Source organism: Tribolium castaneum, chromosome 5 (genome assembly GCF_031307605.1).
Source record: "Tribolium castaneum strain GA2 chromosome 5, icTriCast1.1, whole genome shotgun sequence".
Lineage (NCBI taxonomy): Eukaryota > Metazoa > Arthropoda > Insecta > Coleoptera > Tenebrionidae > Tribolium > Tribolium castaneum.
The window spans coordinates 1,202,213-1,222,067 of record NC_087398.1 but is presented as its reverse complement, the minus strand read 5'-3'; the positions used below and the strand labels follow the sequence as shown (position 1 = coordinate 1,222,067).

At 36.1% G+C, this 19,855-nt stretch overlaps 4 protein-coding genes across 4 annotated transcripts; 3 read left to right on the top strand and 1 right to left on the bottom strand.

Annotated features, from left to right (window-relative positions):
* Positions 1-1,405: 1,405 nt before the first annotated feature.
* LOC103313284 (sperm-tail PG-rich repeat-containing protein 2) lies at positions 1,406-14,586 on the bottom strand. The gene is made up of 9 exons (XM_008196213.3): positions 14,349-14,586; positions 14,190-14,296; positions 13,857-14,141; positions 13,586-13,807; positions 11,672-11,912; positions 11,304-11,563; positions 8,686-8,827; positions 8,521-8,630; positions 1,406-1,670 (listed from the first exon to the last, which is right to left on the bottom strand). Exons 1-9 carry the CDS (start codon positions 14,446-14,448, stop codon positions 1,443-1,445), a joined length of 1,695 nt encoding a protein of 564 aa, XP_008194435.1. The 5' UTR covers positions 14,449-14,586; the 3' UTR covers positions 1,406-1,442.
* A 182-nt stretch (positions 14,587-14,768) lies between these two features.
* Positions 14,769-16,302, top strand: LOC664207 (hypothetical protein). Its single transcript, XM_971384.5, has 6 exons — positions 14,769-14,926; positions 14,979-15,014; positions 15,080-15,199; positions 15,261-15,454; positions 15,525-15,836; positions 15,882-16,302. The coding sequence occupies exons 1-6, from the start codon at positions 14,884-14,886 to the stop codon at positions 16,272-16,274; spliced, it is 1,098 nt and encodes a 365-aa protein (XP_976477.1). The 5' UTR covers positions 14,769-14,883; the 3' UTR covers positions 16,275-16,302.
* A 341-nt stretch (positions 16,303-16,643) lies between these two features.
* LOC664215 (tartan/capricious-like protein) lies at positions 16,644-18,758 on the top strand. Its single transcript, XM_970227.4, has 8 exons — positions 16,644-16,887; positions 16,933-17,083; positions 17,132-17,275; positions 17,325-17,650; positions 17,695-17,828; positions 17,875-18,134; positions 18,180-18,305; positions 18,353-18,758. Exons 1-8 carry the CDS (start codon positions 16,692-16,694, stop codon positions 18,555-18,557), a joined length of 1,542 nt encoding a protein of 513 aa, XP_975320.1. The 5' UTR covers positions 16,644-16,691; the 3' UTR covers positions 18,558-18,758.
* A 279-nt stretch (positions 18,759-19,037) lies between these two features.
* On the top strand, positions 19,038-19,822 carry LOC664220 (uncharacterized protein). Its single transcript, XM_008196214.3, has 5 exons — positions 19,038-19,155; positions 19,203-19,244; positions 19,295-19,393; positions 19,446-19,626; positions 19,674-19,822. The coding sequence occupies exons 1-5, from the start codon at positions 19,153-19,155 to the stop codon at positions 19,748-19,750; spliced, it is 402 nt and encodes a 133-aa protein (XP_008194436.1). The 5' UTR covers positions 19,038-19,152; the 3' UTR covers positions 19,751-19,822.
* Positions 19,823-19,855: the final 33 nt, after the last annotated feature.

Genomic DNA, 19,855 nt, shown 5'->3' with positions numbered 1-19,855 from the left:
GGTGATTTTTTTTGTTCTAGTTTAATAAAAACAGGAAAAAAAGCTTGATTTTTTGTCTATAAATAAATCCCCAAAACTTGCAAAAATAATGTTATTTTTTTCCATAATTCTGTGATTTGTTTTCTTACTTTTTTAGGAAATTTTGAGGATTAATTGAGTTTTTGCTGAATAAACGCTTTGAAAAGGTAAATTTTTGATCATTTTTGACCAAATTTGATGATTTATTCGTTCTAGTTTAATAAAAACAAAAAGAAAAACTTGATTTTCGTTTTAAGCTTCACTTCAATTGACACACTTAAGCAGAGCTTATATTTTAAGCCCCACCGGTGCAGTTCGGCCTGAGGGAGCGATTTTATTTCAACTACACCAGTTTTTTGTAGATAATACAAAAAATATCTTTAAACCAGGCAATTTTCGCGATGTCAAGCTGTTTACCAGTTTTTGGCGTTGACTGAAATCGCTTCCGTAACCTTAGAAGTTGACATGAATCTAGGGTCACGCCGCAGCATTCAAACGCCCCTATTTCTCTCGAAACTGACGACACATATGACGTTTCCATTAGCTAATACAGGCACATTCCAGTGAACGCACAAAAGAAAACAGAAAACTGGCTCATATCTAACAAGACGCGTCCTCTCAGTAAACCTTAAAGCCCCGAAATAATTGTCACTCCATAAATTGGCCCAATTCTAGTTAAACATGTATCGGCGGCAACTAAAAACTACACTCGCACTTTTGAGTGATCGGGAACAGAAATATTAAATAATTTCCCCGCTAATTGGGCGATACACGATCGGTGCGGTTGTAATGAAAAGAAATAATAACCGTGACGGCAGAAGGCTCGTCGAAATTAATGGCTTGAAACAATCGTGAGAATCTTTAAACCTGCTAAAACGGTGCAGGTCAAGCTTTAATTTATAGTCTTGGAGCGCTGCTGGAAACCACAACGTGCGCTTTTAATCAACAATTGTTCCAGGAGTGGGATTTCTTCAAAGTGAGCTTTTAACAACACATACATCACTCGTGGGATTGTTTGACTGTCGAACGGAACTCGGCCGTTAATGCTTTTACGACTGTCATGGCAAAATTTCAAGAACAAGTTTATATAAAACAGTTATTACTTTGTCAATGGGGCATTGTGCGGTTACGGCCCAACTGCCGTTTTATTGCGCCAAACTTACTTTATTGACTGGAATGAATAACTAGTCGCGGTTTTACAACCCCCCATTTTTTTAACTCCCAAAACTCGATAAGCGAATCAAGTGGTGCGATAAAAGGTGCCAACTTCTTCGAGACGTTTATTTCCGGGCAAAGCTCGGCCCTAAGCTCGCATAGAAATGTAAAGCTGTCAGCTGCACGGTCGCGACGCATTTTCAGATTGAAAGTTGGGAAAAAAACGCTTGGCAATGTCACGTTACTTCGTGTTGACAGATACAATTTTGCTAAATTGGCTTGTCGAATAATTTCTGAATGAGCAAAATCATGCGTTCCTCGAAGTCCAGCTCCACGTTGAACCAATTCAGGAGTCGCTGCTTTTTCAGCACTGAGCACCAGTGCTTCCGGGTGTCCCACGGCGCGGTCTTGAGCTTCTTCCGGAGCACGTTCTCCTTCAGCTTCAGGTTATGGGTGTCGTAAGCCCTGTAGGTGGATTTCTCCAAACGAGGGTGTATCTGAAACACGTCCAATTTGACTACTTATCGACAAAACTTGAATTTATCGAGGGGTGAGACGGATCAATCCCCGGGCAATGTTCTCTAATTGCGCCGTCATCGAATTGTTTCTTTCGAAAGGGGTGATCAACAAAACTGTAAAACGCGCAATAATAACCATGAGTCATGGATAGGGCGCAGATTTTACGATATCGTTGCAAAGTCACTAACCATTCATTCCTCCACTATAAATACACCCATCACAAACCCCTGGAACCCCACGACTTTGGCCTTTCCGGAACTGTCTTTAAGAAAAATCCACTGGCAAGACCATCGCTAAAAACAGTCCGAACTGTGTTTATCGGCCGTAACAAATCGCCAAGGGGTGGCATCACAGTCGTTCAGCCAATTCCCACTTTCCCCTGAGCGAAATATCGAGGAAAACTTGTTTGACCGGTCGCGCCAAGAACTTTCTTGTAGTGTAATCGCAAGGCCGGGGATTTATCTTCAATTGAGAGACTTTTTTAAGCGTTCCAGACTCGTGTGCAATTAAACACGAATGTATAAATTCGTAGTAGTAATAATAAGGGAAGTGAGGAACAGGAGTTGTGGAGTTGGTGGTGCGGCAGCAGTGGTATTAGTGTTTGGAAGTCTGTGTTGACTTTAGTACTTAGTTAGCGGGAGAAACGGCCTCTAAATGAGACCAAGACAGAACCACGTGCGACCGCGTGTGTCATCTTGTTCGCTACTTACTACTTCGACTTCAACGGCCCAATTCCTCCCTCAAACGGCATTTGTATAATTAAATTAGAAGCCGACTCGTGTTCTTGGTTACGGCTCCATCTCTTATGCATGGGATCCCGCTCTCTCATAACTGGCATTAAAAGCAACGTCAGTTAGCAAATTTAAAGCAACGAGCAAAGTATGACCTTTCGGCTAAACTTGTTTGCCGGCTAACGAAATAAATTAGCGTTCGAGAAATCAGCTTAATAAATAAAGCGTTTGTTCTTCTAAACGATAAAGAATAATTTATTAATCTCAAATACGTACACATAAACAATAAATCATAAAATTACAAGTAAAGTAAAAGTAAAAAAAACCGATTTTTTTTTGGACAACTTCTTTCTTAAAAACGAAAAAACGCTTTAAAAAAGACTGAAGACGACTTATTCTGGTGGGAAACAAACGATGTATGCACCAGTTTGGATGAAAACGATTGATTTCGTACGAAAAATAAAAATAAATAAAATAAAACATACATAACGTTTATTTGGCTTATTTTAGCCGGAAACAACGGTTTCTGCTCTAGTTTAGTTGAAAACGGCTTATTTCGAGCGATTTCTTGCTTAAAAACGGGAAAAATTGTTGTTTCCGGCTAGAATAAGCCGTTTTCAGTCACCTTTCAAAGGGTTTTCTTGTTTTTAACCAAGAAATTGTCTAAAAAAGTAAAAATACTTATAATTGCTAGGAAAAAGTAGTAAATACAAGGTAAAAAATTGTAAATGTTAGGTAAAAATAATAATCGATAGGAAAAAATTATAATTATAATTGTGAAAACAGTAAGTTATACTGAAAATTATCTATATTTAAGAAAAAAAATGTTGGAAATCTTTTTGTCTAATAAGAGAAGCTATAACACTTTTTACTTTCTGCTTACCACTTGATTTATCTGTTACAACTCTTTAAAAGAAAATTTAATTAAAGTTCATTTGGAATTAAAATCAATTGTCAAATTGTTTCAACGTTTGCATCTCTATCTGAAATTGACAATTGATTTAAAAAAATGAGGTTTATTTTTAAAGATATGGATTTTAAACGGAGTAAAACGTCAAATATTTTTCAAACCATGTTTTTAAAAAAAATTTGACTTTCATTTAAATCTTGGGGTGGTATTGATGAAGAACATGAAGAAAGATTTCATCAAGAAATATTACAGATAGATGAAAGTATGAAACCAAACAACGGGAAATAGAACATCGTCAGCTAGTTAAGAAAATGAGAAAAGATAAAATTAAAAAAAAATCCAATAATATGCAGCTAATTAGATTTATCTTAATGATTTATAGTGTTTTGGATTGAATTATAATATGTGTTTTAAAATTGTCGCAGTCTTTTCATTTACAGTTATATATAGTTTAAAGTAAAATCAATGATTTAAAAAAGCTATTACAAAAAAAGTTTATGTGATACATATTTTGTGATATTATACTTTAATTCAGCATTAACTTTATAATAATTACGCATGATAATAAAGAGGAGAAAAAAGTTATTTTTGGCGAACCAATGTCCTACTTATCAAAAATTATTTAAAAATAGGTACACTTAAATCCACATGATTTGATTAAAGGTAGTATTTATGGAATAAGTTGTTATGTGTTTGTAAACTATTGTTATAACTTGAAAAAACATCGATCGAAAACTGCCTTCAAAATAACCAATATGGCAGGAGTGCTAAAGTTTAATAGCACCACTTGAGCGACCATAAAGTGCACTTCCGGCCGATAAAATCAATTGCATTTCCGATTTACCGGCCGCAATCAAATCTAGCACGATCATGGCGGCGTTTAAATGCAATTGCACGCGCCAACACTACAAACTTACTCCAATTTGCCAGACGTCTTTAGTCGACGCTACTGTAAAGATTTTTTGAACCATAAAGTCACAATTTCATGTTACAATTAATTAAAAAAAACGCCGCCAGACTGTATTTCTTTAAAAGCTCTTAGTGTCGTCGAATAGTGAAAAATTGCAAATTTATGGCTTGCTGTTTTCGTGTGACTTATGACTATGGTAAAAAATCCAATATTTCGTCTCTTTTTTATCCAATAAATTTGCAAACAAAGAGCTGGTCCTAAACTAAAAAGATTAAAATGAGACTCCCTTTGGCTCGTGATTCGATTTGTTGCCTCCTCGGCTCTAAGCCGTCTCTATTCATCATTAGCGTTATCGAAAATTTTTTCCACCCTCGCACCTTATGCACATGTTTGCTTCGCGGAAGTGCGGATCCGTTATCGGCGGAAATTATTTTGGTCGAGCAGCGTTTTAAAAGCAACCTCAAGTAATATTTCAAAGCTCGAAAACACGAAAACCGTGTCACGCATCTTTAAAATTCGCGTCTGTAACAGCTTTTTCTACTCGAAAAGGTAAGCAGTGGGATAATGTCTTTCCCTGCACTTTTCCTCCATCGCACCGACGACGATCCTTCTCGTGAAATCTTGATGAGCCGAGGAGGATCCGAGACGGCCAGCCATAGGCTGAATTAAACCATTAAATAAATAATCAGAAGGCGCTTCTCGGCGAAATTGCGCCGCGGTTTGGGCTATTTTACATGAACGTATACTTTTTACTGCCCGCAGTCGATCAAAAATTGAACTTAGGCGATCAACAATGAGAGCGACTCTGTGTGTGGTTGCCTCCCTATGAATTTTTCCAGTGGAAGAAATCTCAAGTCAGATTTATGACTTGTCATTAGCAGATTCCGGTAAAAGAGCCGTGCAATCGTTGTGATGCATATAATCGTTTGAAATTTCGACGGCGGCGTCGGCGTCGATAGCTCATAGAGGCGTCTTTTGACAAATGCGAATGCCGATAGCAGTTACCGCAGTTGTCGGTCCTGGGACAGGCAAAAATCGCAGCGATTTTTCTCAATTTGCACTGAAACGCCCCACACCTTGGCGTCGCACTTATTAGGCGTTTATTATTCCGCCCTGATTCTCTACTAACCCGGAAAAGTGGCAAACCGGAATATATTACGGCAATTTATCCACTACTTACCGTATTCAATAAAGTCTCATATTGGGTTAGATCGATCCAGACACTCATGAAACCGGTATATTTCATCCCGTACAATTTTCCTTTCAACGGGAGATTTATGAAATTAATTTATTTCAAGCCGAGGGCGGTATAGAGGATTAAGGTGAGCGTAAACAATAGATGCGGAAAACAAAACAGACAGAAATAGTGAGAAAATTAAATTGTTCAAAATATATCTGCTTTAAAATAAAAACAAATGTGGTTTTTTAGTTATTTTTTTTTAAATTTTAAATATTTTTGCTTTTTAGTGGAACTGTTTTAATCCTCACCTATGCAAAATGATCCGGGGAATCAATTGGCATCGAGAAAACTGCCAAATTCCCAATAGTTTTTTAGTTATGAATTTTTCAAAATTTCACTAATTTTTGCATTTATCTGCAATTTGCTCAAAAACTATTAGTCGGAGAACAATAATTTTTTTTGAAAAAAATAGATAATTTAAATAGCTTTCCAACGATAATACACTTCATGGGGTTATCTCTGATAGTTCCGGAGCTATTGCTCAACAAATGTTCCGGGTACCCAAAATCGACAAAAATTGCGACGAAAATTGAAAAAATCAAACATCATAAAATTGAACATATGGACTTTTTATGGACTTTTAACAACTCTATAGAGTTGTAAAGGCATATATAAATACGAAAAAGTATGATAAAACGAATTTTAAAAAAAATAATTTTTCCATTTTCTTGGAGGTAAGCAAAAAAAAATAAAATTTTTAAATCTTATGAAAAGTTCGTATAATACAAAAAATGAACCGCTGAATTCAATGGAACAAACCGCATTGCTCTACGACTTTTAGTTTTTGAGTTATGAATTTTTTTGTTGGATAAAATTTTCCACTATGACAAATGGCTACCCTAAATTTAGGCAAAAAATTTTAAATTTTTAATTCTTGTGAAAAATCGATATAATATGTAAAATGAGCCGTAGAATTCAATCGAACAAACCGCAATGCTCTACGACTTTTAGTTTTTTTTTTATGAATTTTTTTAGTGAAAAACTTTGATCGCCTCTGTAGCCGGAACCGTTCCCCGGAGCGGCTCCGGGTTTAATCGAAAAAATAGAGAAAATTAAGCGCTATCAGATGGTTTTTTGTTCGTTGCTCTAAGTCTTACAGTTTCCGAGAAAAACGCTAAAAAAGGTTTCCATTTTCACTTTTTTTCAATTTTCGATCGCCAATTACGGCGAAACTATTAAAGATATCGAGAAACGGAAAAATGGAGGATAACCGGAATAAAAAACTCTACAAAATGGCATAGGACTCAAGGCGATATCTCGCAAAAAATTTTTCAATTTTCAAACGCCGATTACGGCCAAACTAAAAGAGCTAGGAGAAAACGCTTTTTCAGATCGGAAAGAGAACATTAAAATCTATAAGATAGAATCAGCTTTATTTGATTCTGAGACACTTTTAAAATTGACCATTTTGTAGGGGGGGGGGGGTGTTAACTTTTTTTTAATTTTTTTTATTTTCCCAATTACGACTAAACTATTTAAAAAAGTGGGATTGTTTTGATCCATACCTATGCTAAATGATCCGGGGATTCGATTGGCATCGAAAAAATTGCCAAATTCCCAATAGTTTTTTAGTTACGAATTTTTTAAAATTTTACCAATTTTTGCATTTATCTGCAATTTGCTCAAAAACTATTAGTCGGAGAACAATAATTTTTTTTGAAAAAAATAGATAATTCAAAGAGCTTTCCAACGATAGTAAACTTCATGAAGTTATCTCTGATAGTTCCGGAGCTATTGCTCAACAAATGTTCCGGGTACCCAAAATCGACAAAAATTGCGACGAAAATTGAAAAAATCAAACATCAAAAAATCGAACATATGGACTTTTTTTGGACTTTTAACAACTCTAGAGAGTTGCAAAGGCATTTATAAATACGAAAAAGTATGATAGAACGAATTTTAAAGAAATTTAATTTTTTCATTTTCTTGAAGGTAAGTGTTATTACTCAGGATATTTTAGCAAAAAAAATTAAATTTTTAAATTTCATGAAAAGTTCGTATAATACAGAAAATGAGCCGCTGAATTCAATGGAACAAACCGCATTGCTCTACGATCTTTAGTTTTTGAGTTATGAATTTTTTTGTTGGATAAAATTTTCCACTATGACAAATGGCTACCCTAAATTTAGGCAAAAAATTTTAAATTTTTAATTTTTGTGAAAAATTGATATAATATGTAAAATGAGCCGTAGAATTCAATCTGACAAACCGCATTGCTCTACAACTTAGGCACCTAGTCAAGTCGTGTAAACTGCAATTTTTTTGAAATTCCATCGTGGGATTGTTCCAGCCGCCAAACTGTTTACCAAATTAATTGTGATATCTCCGACAGCCAGGGCTGGCATAAAGCGAAATCATGTATAGTATTCCGAGTAAACAGATGTTATTTACACAGTCAACAGGGATGTTGCGGTGGCTTGGTTTCAATGCAAATGACGTGCGTTAGTCCTAGACTAGATGGAGGAAGGACGAAACGTCAATGGTAATGTTTGTGGCCGTTGTACCACCATCGCTTTAATTGATATGACTTTATTGATGAAATGGCGCTAACTTGTTAACTATCGAACACGACCAAATTACGAACATGCTCGACTTGTATGCTGCATGTCGCCATCAAATGTATTGCATCCCAAACAACACAAAAAATGTGATTTTTAATTTAACTTGCACATTTGCTCGGATTGGCTTCACTTACGAACATAAATACCAGATGGCAACGTAACATCATTAAAGCCATCACCCGAACGTTTCTTATTAACATTTCAATGATTGCATTCGAGCGCAAGCCATAATGAAGAGAATTAACCTGAAACGTTTCGTGTCCCTACCGTAATTGATAGTGTGCGTGGCGCGCGATCCACTCCGGGGATTCCGGTTCGGCGCTCGATTTGTCCGTGTATTCGACGCGCACTGATATATGCCGGAGTGGCTGTGACATTTGAAATATAAGGATGACTCACAGTTCCGGAATCGGCAAAGTATTCGGCATAAATATCTAACCAACACTTATCGATCCGAAAAGCTCAAGACGACTTACGTTGTACAGACCCGGACCCGGAGTTTCTTCCACACATTTGAAGCGAGGCGACATGCCGAAACGACAACCTCTATAGTCAAGACCTCGCTCGTTCTTGTAACTTGAAGGACCTGAAAAATTACATTTGCGGAAAGGGAGACTGGAATAGGGACGTTGGTTGTATACAGGGGACTCCGGTTTTCACCGCCGGAGTGACGCTGCGTGGACCGGAAGAGTTGAACGGCACCTCCGCCACGCTGTGGCACTTCCGGCTTCGGCTTTTGCTGAAACTCTCGCTGATGTTGTATTCAGCCGGACCTATGGACTCCTGCCCGGGGTGGGCGAAATTAATTTAAAACACCGGGAACTTGTCTCGTTTATTAACTTAAAAAATGTAAAATAGAACACCCAATTTTTGTTTTTTTTTATTTTTAAAGATCATTAAATTGTTCAAAGAAAAACATAACTCATTTTAAAATTAATTTGGTCAATTTTTAAGTTTTGTAAAGGAATCTTGTGAAACAATTGAGTTTTTGCTGAAAAACTTGCGAAATGTTTGAGTTTGAACATGAATTAATTGCGGGAATCAATTTTTATCAAAAATAAATCAAACCACAATTTATCCTCGATTTTTGAACTCAAACTGGAAATTTTCTTAGAAAACATCGAAATTCCAGATGGTTTGGCCGGCATTTTAAAATAATCAAACAACAGTTTTTTGCTCAGTTGTGAACGCCTTGTGATTGGTTTGCTTTTCAGTTGGGAGTGCATTATCCCTCCCATATCCAATGACAAACGCTTCAATCGTCTTGAAATTTTTTGTGCACCAGATAAACAAGTAGGAGGTGATTTGTATATTTTTATTGGTCAATTACTCATTCTTGAGACAAATGAGACACCAAACTGGTTATAGGGCTGGTCTTTCTCACAGGACGGGCTTTCGCCTTAGATGCGAATAAAATGGTCGATTCTGCTTAGTTTTGAAAATAATTTGATTTTTTCGACAAAAACACACTTTTTTAAATTTATTACATAAAAACTAAGAATCTTTGAAAAGTAGGACGTTCATAAAACTAATTAAAATCTACATTGTCAGTTTGGAAAAATCAATAAAATGCCAGAAGAATTCCAAATCATGACTCGCGTAACTAGAAGTTAAATACCTGTGAGAATTCATCTTGCTCATGATTATAAACCTTTCTTCGTCCAGACCCATGATTTCTATTTATTGTTTCCTATTTTTTCAAATTATTGAAAACGGAACTTTTAGCAATATTGTAGCAAAAAGCAACCGCCAATAAAAATTATTCCCGTTTTAACCAAATTACTAATATGGACCATTAATATTTTGATAACTTTGTATTTTTTTGACAAATAGTATCAAAAAAACTTTAGATGAAAGTCCGTTTTCATTATTAAAAATCTGCTACAAGACTTGTCTCATATTTTTTGTTCACAAATTAGCATTGCAAAGGTACAAATAAATAATTAAATAATTATTATTTAAATCGTAACTTAAATTACATCAAAGCTTTGATGTTTTGAAAATAGGGACTATGTGCAGATGTCCCTGTAGGTATGCGTTCCAATCGAAAAAAAGTGATTTGCTTTTGGCAACTTAGATAGAGTCCCCGCTCTAAAAGCGGCGCTTTCCTCCTGGGGGTGGAACGGCGTTACCCGCGGGGGTGTAAATAACAAACAAGTAGCTAAGTGACAGTGTCGCTGTTAGTGTAAGCACAGAGAGCCGCGTTAATTGAAATATATTGTCTAGGCGCTGATTGTTCGGCGAGGCGGCGTTTTGATCGGGAGTGTTAGCATGACGTTTGCTGTAACCACTCGTTCTAGACAAGCGAGGGTTCTTCTGATTCATGTTCATGGCGAATCCTTCGATCGTCATTCTCTAATAGCGGTTTCGTACATTGTTCTCTTGTAAACAAACGAATTTAACTCACTTTCCAACTCAAACATTTAACCCATTAAAAGTTTCAAATGAAGTTGGACGACTCGAAAGAAATGACCATAGATTTTGCATCGGGTGGCAGCGTTGACAGGCTTTTATACACACATATTTACATTTTATGACCGACATGAAGTGTGCGTAAGCAGAGTCGCTTGTCTGTTTATTAAAATTAACAGGGCTTGATGACCTGTCATATGCATCTATATGCTGACCGTGTGCACACAACTGTCCCTATTTATTAATTTTGAGATAAGTCCGACCAGATGCAGCCAACATTTTGTTTAAACAGTGCCGGAAGACGTCAAGTCAGACGACTGTCAACGATCGCTAATCAACTTTCGAATGATGGAGAGTTAATTTAAATAAACGAACAGCACCGAGTATTAAATTTTCTGTCTTCTATGGTAATATCCCATAATCGGGGATTTATAGCCGGCTTATTTCCAGGATCAGCTTTTCCACATTCGACATGGGTGGCCTATTATCAGGTCAAGCCATCCCATAAAATATTTCCGATTTTAATAGCTTGTAAATTATAGAGCACTTGCTCCCAGCAACAAAAATTATTACGAGCAAAATCTTTAAATGTTTTTGTGGATTTTGGCGCCTAATTAGGAAAAATTAATTCCCAGCGCCTGTTAAAAACGCCACAAGACTGTACCCACTCCCAATTTATCAAGCTCAAGTCAAATTTCCTGTTCTTGGGCGTAACGTTCCTGTGACAAGGATTTCCACCTAATAACAACGTGATTAAGACGTATCGTTGTCTGTCCTTAACGACTTAAAGAGATTGATGTTAAAATTAATAAGAACGTCATGTTTGTAAAGAACAATTAAACCTCACCTTCCCATCCTTCAGACAAGGAAATCTTTCAACACAATTTTTAAACACAGACGAATAAATCTCCATCGTATCATCACACTCCTCCTCATCTTTATCCTGGGGATAATCAGCCGCAGAAGGAGTAAATGCCGCATCACGTGGGGCAAAATTAATTTTTCGGGGGGCAGTAACATTGAAAGGAGGGTCACAAAGTGCGAAACGGTTTTTCTTGCTCTCGATTTTTTGCTGGAGGGGGCCCTTGATGTCGTAACAGGCCGGTCCTGAGTTGAAGCAAAATAATTGTTTAACTTTTTAAATTTTTTAAATCACTGTATTGGAATTTCTAAATTTAATTGAATAAAATAAATTGCTATTTTGGAAAAGATTACCAGGTGTGCAAGCGAGCTTTTTCCGCTTGAACCTCGGGGATTCGACGCCGAAAGGGGCACATTTCGTGGAGAATTGCCTCTGTTTCGTGCTGCAGTCGCACACTGTGTACTGGGTGGGGGCTGGGGTGTCTGAAATTTTGTAGGAGAATCTTGTGGTGGCACTGATGAAGGGTCTAGGTTTGATGCTTTCACACTCTTTCTTTGAAGTGTCCAGGTCGTAGGATCCAGGACCGGGCATTTTCTGGGAAAAAGCAACACTCGTGTCACCACTCCAGAGAGATAATTAATTTAATGAGTTGAAAGGAAGAGCGAGCGGTGTTACTAATCCCGGCATGTGGGCGCGAAGGATATTTTCGTTGCCTTAATTTGACTGTGAAATGGTAATGTTGAGTAATGCGAATTGCTCGCGATCCACTCTAATTAGGATAAATTATGATGTATCTGAGCCGTTTACTTGATAAATTTTCGACCGTCACTCATCGCATCGGCACAAAAAGCTGTCTACCTACCTACCACAGACAACGTCTCGATACCCATTTCTGGGAATCCGTAATCAGGGCTCGAGATTTATCAAACACTAGGCCAACCAGTTTCCTAATGATTTACCAGAGTGCTTGATGCATAAAAGAGCGCTCCAAACACAACTAACATAAATTGCCGGGAATTGATTTCTTTTTTGTCTTGAGAGATGCACAAGTTCGTTTAAAAAGCAGTAACTTAATTAAGGCGTTATTTGTGAAGCTGCTGCCTAAAACTATGTCAGACAAATAGACGCTGTGTGGATTCTCGTTAGAATGAAACGAAAACCAATATTTACCAATTTGAATCAATTAAAAGTGCTACAAAGTTTCAAAGAAAATCGAAGGCGGGTTGAGATCGAAGCAAGAAGCAGTTTATTGACACTTACTTACAGTTCTTTCATACATATTAAAAACTTTACAGAATTAAAAAATTACAATCAAAAAGCTGCTGGTTCTGGCAATTTTTTTTTGCAAAGGACGTGCACGTGTATTTAAGTTGCCATCAACTATTTCTTTTAATTTCGCCTTAAAAACTCAAATATATCGAATGATTGGAAGTTTTCAAATCTTTGTCGAATCTTTAGAAAGGAAACAAAAGAAATTTTTAATATTTTTTAATTTTCCCCCAAAGTCTTTGATCTGTTTTGAGAGAAGAAGTTGTCTCTTTGTACTTTGTTATATAAAATTTAAATAGTTTAGTTGATTGTTGTTCATAATTAAGTATGCAAAGATATCTTCTAGATATAATGCCCTCTTTTATTTACCCTGTCCAGAAACTAATAATTATCCAACAATTTCTACCTATTAGAGATGTTTAGTTTGAAACACCATGTTTATTTGTTTGTGGTTATTATTTTTTTTCTTCATTATTGTAATCATTATAATGAAATTTGAACATATTTAAAAACCAAATTAAGTGAACATTTTTATTACTTCAACAATATATTTTTTACTGTTTTTGTTTTCATTTTGTATAATCGTTATTATTATTATTATTATTTTTGTTGTTTTTTTCAATACCAGCAAAGTAACAAAATATCTAAGTAAAGTACTATTTTTTTATGTTTTAATTTTGTAAATAAAGTGTTTTTAGTAACACACTGTACCACTATTTTTCGTCCGCAAGCATAAATGAACTATAATTTTTTTCTAAGTAAATTATTTGCCAACACCTAAACATGTTTCTAGTTCCTAGATAGTTGGACAGTTTTACGGAGGCTATTTTTACGTTGGACCATTTTATTTTTTGGATTAAAATACTTTGGAATTTTTTTATGCGTCCATAATGAATAGGAATAGGTAGGTATTTGTTTAAGGTTGTGAATAAAATAAACTTTAAATAATGTTCTTTATTGTTTTCTGTACGTATGCCGATGACTTATATAAGTTATACCTCTCTTTGAGCTTTCATTTCTTGCGCTTCGACGTATCTGGGTATGAAAGTGAACAACCGCGCCATCTCTCTATACTTTTCGTCTTCTTCAGCTTTGGCACACTTAGGAACCTCCACCGCATAAGCAGCAGGTCCCGGCCCAACTGTCCTGTACTTTTTATCATCGAACCTTTCCGAAGTCCTACAAGCCCACCTCCAGCCTTTACCAACCCCAAACTGACTCTACAGAACCCTTTAAAACCCCAAAACCAATCAAACAAAATTCAAACACCTTTATCTCCAAGTCAATTGGAACTTTTTCATCCGGAGGCACCTTAATAATCCTCCCTTCATTATCAAGCTCATACCCATTCTCGTCCACTTTACTTGGAATTGTCGGTGCCGTCACTGTGGAAGAATAAGGCACGGCACACAAGTACACCTTTGGTTTAGTCGGGTCAAGTGTGAGCTTCTTTTTACCGCACTGTATGGGCTTGGGGTTGTATTTTGTAGGGGCAGGTGTCTCGTCGGCTTTGTACACAAATCTTGGGGCGCGATTTCTGATCGAAGAGCCGCCCTAAATATATTTTTTCAAATCTGAGAGACTATTTCAGGGGTGAATTACTTTGATTCTTGTTCGGTAATCCCTAACGTCGTAAATTGCATTCGTGTTAAGCTTGGTGATGAAAGATGGGGTTTTTATTTTCGTGGATAGGAAAGGGGCGTAGTTTTCTGCGTGGTGGGAGAAAGGGTTGATAATTATTATTTGGTGATTTTTACGTACGTTTTCGGCAATGAGGTTCGCAAATTACGTAAGTGCTGGGACCCACATTCTCGCCAGTTGATGATTTTACGAGCACTGTTCTTGAAGAAACGTCATACATTTTTGATCAGAAAGTGACAGTGGCCAAAAAAGGCTAGATCTTTTAAATTTATTGAAAATACGATGTTTTTGAATTGTTTGTTTAAAGTCACCATATCTTTTTCACGTGATTGCTGTGAATGCAGATAAACTCGCGGGGGTTCACAGAACCGAATAGAGATAATGGAGAGTTGTAAACTCAGCAGAAATGTTACTTCAACTTGGCCTTTATGTAAGTAATACTTACGGTCCCACAGTAAATGCAAAAAATGGTACAGACCAGATGTCTTTACGAAAAAAAACTGAAATTTGGTCTTTTAAAGGCCATCCGATAAGAATTTATTTTAAATAAATCGTTCTGACAATGTGGCATCTTATCCAGTCTTTGTGTAATCCACGTAGAAAATATTTGACTGTTTGTTAAAATTGCGAAGTACATACTCGGACGTTACTAAAAATGAAAAAAATTTTGTATCTGTTTTTCGCTATCTTTGTGACAGGTAATTACCATATGTTATTAGAGTTTTTGGTTTAATTTTTTTTTGTTTTTAGCAATATTTCGAGTATCAAATGCTGAGGAAACTTTTAGTAAGAAATAAATTATTTTTTACTATCTATACCTCATATTTTATTATACTTTACAACATTTATAGGTTGTTCAATCGAAAAACAGAAAGGAAATTACTTGAGAATTGATGAACCAGTTTACGATACTGATGATGAAATTATTGTCCCTCAGAGCGAAGAATATTATATGAGAGAGGTCCAACAAGGTAACTATTCCATGTGCAATATCAGTAAAAATTATCTAACATTGTATTTTTTTATTTTTAGCTTTTATTTTTGATTATTTTTATTCTAAACAACAATATGATGATAATGGAAATAAGATGGATCTCGGAACAAATATCTTGCAAATTCCTTTGAGACGAATAGACGAAAAGAGAGAAATTAGTAAAGCAGGCAATTTTTATTACTACAATTTTACAATAACGTTACATTGTAATAATGATGATACGGTTGACACGGTGAGCTATACAATATCACTTATCCTTTATTACACCTTTAACTTCACTAAAATAATTTTACATGTTTTAGCACACATTTGTGCCTATTATTGACACCAACAACCACGGACCATTTTTTGGCAAACCAAAATACACCTACAACCTCATTTCCTCATACGCTGAAGATTTCAAACGCCAACAACTCCTAAACCCCATTATCGCAACCGATTATGACGTAACAAACACAGCAGTGAAATTCAACATTGAAGAAAACAACCATTTCGATATAATGTACAATGGCATTGTTCCTAATTCCCTCAACAAGCAACACTACGCTTTACTAACGCCAAAAATCCCTGGCAAACCCATTACCGATAAAATTGAAGTTATCGTGACAGTAACTGTAAGTTTCGTATTGTTGTGTGGATGCAAAGTAATTTTTTTGCAGGATATGGGTTTTCCTTCGAGGAGTAACGTTACAAAAGTTGAGATAAATCCACCATCGCCACCAATGCCAATTTTTAAATCTCCTTTTTACGTTGGTCATTATTACAAAAATCATACGTTTGTCATGCATGATAATCTAGAGTTGGAAGAAGGATGCACATTTTATTCGACAACTGTTGAAATTTTAGTCGAGGATATGAGATGCCAAATCTTTTACGCTACAATAGTCAAAGATGAAATTATTATAAACAAAAGTAGTAAAGAGTATGTGAATAATTTTTACGAAGAAAACTACACAGTGTACAAACTGAAAGCAAAATATACCAATCCGATCACCAACCTATTTACTGTCGGAACAGCAACTTTCATTCTAGAACATCATCACGATTTATAAGCACATAAATAAATCTAATAAATAAAAATCTTGTTTTATTCTTACCGCAAAACCATTAAAATGTGCTATTCGGAAAAGTGTCTTAATATCACTTAGCTTATTGAAGCTGCTTAAATACATGTGTATTTTAATTTAGGTTTATCTAAAGAACGATACAATTATAATAAAACAATGAAAAAACTACAGTGCTTATGAGTTAAAAGCGTGCTACACGGGCCGAGTCACCAAATTGTGTTCTTCCGGAACAGTCAGTCGAAGACCATCCGTGTAAAACCACAAGGAAACAAATTTTCTGCTTGGCAATGTATTCAAATCATTTAATAAAGAAAATTGTTGATGCGATTAAATAATTGCAACAACTTTATTTAAGTCGGTTGTTTTTTTCTGACCCTTGAACAATACACAATCCTCGGCACCATGCGAACCTTCTTGTACATTTTCCTAATAACAGGCGGGGTGAAAAGTGACGATTACGTTTGCGAAATCAACGCTTGTGAGGCTCTGGAGCAGAGCAAAATCGATCTGCAAGAATTCATCGATAGTTTAGAGGACAGCAATAATAACAGCCATTTGGTCAAACTGGAGCGGAGATTACGTTCGTTGGAGCAACCAGGTAGGTGTGCAAAGCGCAAAATTTGATTATCTGACTTTGCCAAAGTGTGGAAAGTCTCGAAATTGAACGAGAGGTGGCTGGAATGTGCACAAGGGCCTTGCAAATGCAGGCCGGAAACGAAGAGTTTGTCCTGCTGGCAGCAGGGTTTTGCGACGTTACCGCCTCTTCAAGTGTTGCCACAAGATGTTATTTCGATGTAAGAGAGGAGTTGGAGAAGGTACAATTTAAGTCAAGCTTTTTGCAGCGATTTGGGAATCAATGGGCTTACGACACTTAACAAAAATGCCTTTCCCATGTTGTCGCACTTGTCCGAGCTTGATCTCTTCGATAACGAGCTTGATTATTTGCCAGAATCGGTGTTTGACGACTTAAACAACTTGCATTACTTGTAAATTGAAGTTTTAAAACATGACTGTGTGTTAGTTACCATTTTTTAGGCGACTGCATAAAAATAAACTAGAAGACGTTTCGCACAATTTATTATTTAAGTTGAAAAATTTGCAAACGCTTGACATGTCCAATAATAATATTCGGCAGTTGCATCCTCACTTTTTCAAAGGAAATCTCAAACTGATTGTTTTACACATGTCCAGAAACCAGATCAAAATCGTCCCCCAAACGCTTTTCTCTAACTTGGGAGTGCTCGAAGATTTGGATTTTAGCAACAACAAGATTGAGAGACTGCCGAAATTTTTGTTTACAGACTTGAAGAATCTTAAACGGTTGCAATTGGCCGAAAACAGAATTGATTATCTACCAACAGGTGGTTTTTTTCTTATCAAAATAAGAATCAATGTCGCATTGTAGGTTTATTTGACCCACTGTCGAAGCTCGAGTATTTGAATTTCGGGAAAAACCACATTTCCAGTATTTCTGACAAACTTTTCGGCAATTTGGCAAACCTGAAGTTTCTACAACTAACGTCGAATCATTTGAGACGAGTAATCGGCCCGAAACTTGTCTCAAATAATCCAGAAAAAATTTTAGGTGCAATTAAACGATTTTGCGAATTTACAAAACCTGGAGGAGCTACATTTGGGTCAGAATTTTATTGCCGAACTGCCGGAAAATTGCTTCGAGACCAACAACAATTTGAAAAAACTGTTCCTGTTTGCCAACAATTTGGAAGAGTTGGGAGAAAAAAGTTTCAACGGGTTAACTAATCTAACGTCACTTTTAATCAACAATAACATTCTCAACAGCATCCATGAAGATATTTTCTCGTATACTCCAAATTTGGAAAAACTGTAAATGATTTTTGGTGATTTTTTTCCACTAGACTTGAATTTTAGGGACTTGGACAGCAATAAATTCCACTTTTTGCCCTCCAAAAGTCTAGATTATCTCGATAAATTAATTTCGATCAAACTGGCGAAAAATCCGTGGCATTGCGATTGCAACATTTTGTACCTAGCTCTGTATGTATGTAATTATCGGTTTACATATTAATCAGTTAATTAATTAGATGGGTCGATGAAAATAAGAACAAAGTTTGGGATACTGAACCCACATGTCGTAGTCCTGCTGATTTAGGTGGTGCGTTATTAAAAGACATGAGTTTTAACGATCTGTGTGATGGGCAATGGGCAAGTATGGTAAATTTGTCGCCCAGAATACCCGTCAGACAAGTCACCATTCAACCACCACCAACAACCGAAAAAAACAATTAGAATTTAGGTATTTTATTAACACAGCTTTGTAATCTTAAAAAACAGTTCCCATTCATCATGGCCTTATATTTTTGTTATTTTTTTAGTTTATTCATTCAACACATTCATCAAAAAAGATATTCTTGTAAAACGTCTATTTTATTTTTTAATTTTGTTTATTTTATTATCATCCTTTTTACATTAAAACATTTCTTCGTGTTACTTGTTTAATTTTCTTGTAGGATAAACCACATCCAGACTTTCTTAAGACTTCCTGTGATTGCTTTATGGTTTCCTCTGTGTTTTTTTTAAATTGTACTATACAATTTCTACTAACCTTAAAATTTCTCTTTATTTTTTAAATAATTTTCCGTCATTTTTGCATTTTTTTAAGTGCTGAGGCAGGTCGCCAGAAGCCAGGATAATTGTACCTCAACAAAATTTAGAGAAAATCGTTTATTTAAAAATTTAAAATGGTGGAGTTACGCTTCAACAACTTGAGGTGGTCCACTGTAAGTTTCGAATCTATAAACCACTTGTTAACTTGCGATAATTGTCATTTAGGAGTGAGGTTAAGTATTTAAATTTGCGCTCATTGAACGTATTTTTCACAAAAATGGTAATTACGGTTTTTAGAGTTACAAATTTTTTATTCGTTTATTTTAGCTGCCTTTATCGTTGCTTCGAACTGCCCAAAACCACCCCATGGTAAACCACTTTCAACCAAGTGAAAAAAAGTTTTAATAATTTACTTTTAGCTTGTAGAATTAAAAAATGGGGAGACGTACAACGGCCATTTGGTCAGTTGCGACAACTGGATGAATATTAATTTACGCGAAGTCATTTGTACTTCTAGAGTAAGTCTTGATAAGGTTAGTTTGGGTCAAGTTTTTTTTGCATTTTTTTAAGGATGGCGACAAGTTTTGGCGAATGCCTGAATGCTACATAAGAGGTAGCACAATAAAATATTTGCGTATCCCGGATGAGGTGATAGATATGGTTAAGGAGGAAGCTGTGGTGAAGAACAGAGGCAGGGACATGAAAGGAGGCCGTGGGGGCCAAAACCAGAGAAACAGACCGGCTGCGAGAGGTAGCTATCGGTTAGTTTCGTACTTGTGCTAAAATTTGCAAATTTAGGGAACTTTGGAGGCCGTACTGGCAAGCCTGGACAAGGCGGACGGAACCCCCCATTTCAGAAGCAAAAACCAAAATAAAACAATAATTTCCTGCATGTCACTTTTTATTATGTTTATAAAAGCTTAGGTTTAAATAAAGACTGCAAAATACACTGAATTTTTATTTCAAATCGCGGTGCCATC

What these genes read in the sequence shown, in the direction of transcription:
- LOC103313284 (XM_008196213.3), bottom strand. Translation starts at nt 14,448, where the DNA reads ATGTATGACGTTTCTTCAAGAACAGTGCTCGTAAAATCATCAACTGGC. An exon ending in CGAACCTCATTGCCGAAAAC is followed by an intron (nt 14,297 to 14,348) that starts GTACGTAAAAAT and finishes CCCACCACGCAG; the next exon opens with AAAACTACGCCCCTTTCCTA. An exon ending in GGTGAAAACCGGAGTCCCCT is followed by an intron (nt 8,631 to 8,685) that starts GTATACAACCAA and finishes GTAATTTTTCAG; the next exon opens with GTCCTTCAAGTTACAAGAAC.
- LOC664207 (XM_971384.5), top strand. Translation starts at nt 14,884, where the DNA reads ATGAAAAAAATTTTGTATCTGTTTTTCGCTATCTTTGTGACAG. An exon ending in AAATGCTGAGGAAACTTTTA is followed by an intron (nt 15,015 to 15,079) that starts GTAAGAAATAAA and finishes CAACATTTATAG; the next exon opens with GTTGTTCAATCGAAAAACAG. An exon ending in ATGATGATACGGTTGACACG is followed by an intron (nt 15,455 to 15,524) that starts GTGAGCTATACA and finishes TACATGTTTTAG; the next exon opens with CACACATTTGTGCCTATTAT.
- LOC664215 (XM_970227.4), top strand. Translation starts at nt 16,692, where the DNA reads ATGCGAACCTTCTTGTACATTTTCCTAATAACAGGCGGGGTGAAAAGT. An exon ending in ACTCCAAATTTGGAAAAACT is followed by an intron (nt 18,135 to 18,179) that starts GTAAATGATTTT and finishes CTTGAATTTTAG; the next exon opens with GGACTTGGACAGCAATAAAT. An exon ending in AACATTTTGTACCTAGCTCT is followed by an intron (nt 18,306 to 18,352) that starts GTATGTATGTAA and finishes TTAATTAATTAG; the next exon opens with ATGGGTCGATGAAAATAAGA.
- LOC664220 (XM_008196214.3), top strand. An exon ending in AAGTCATTTGTACTTCTAGA is followed by an intron (nt 19,394 to 19,445) that starts GTAAGTCTTGAT and finishes CATTTTTTTAAG; the next exon opens with GATGGCGACAAGTTTTGGCG. An exon ending in AAACAGACCGGCTGCGAGAG is followed by an intron (nt 19,627 to 19,673) that starts GTAGCTATCGGT and finishes TTGCAAATTTAG; the next exon opens with GGAACTTTGGAGGCCGTACT.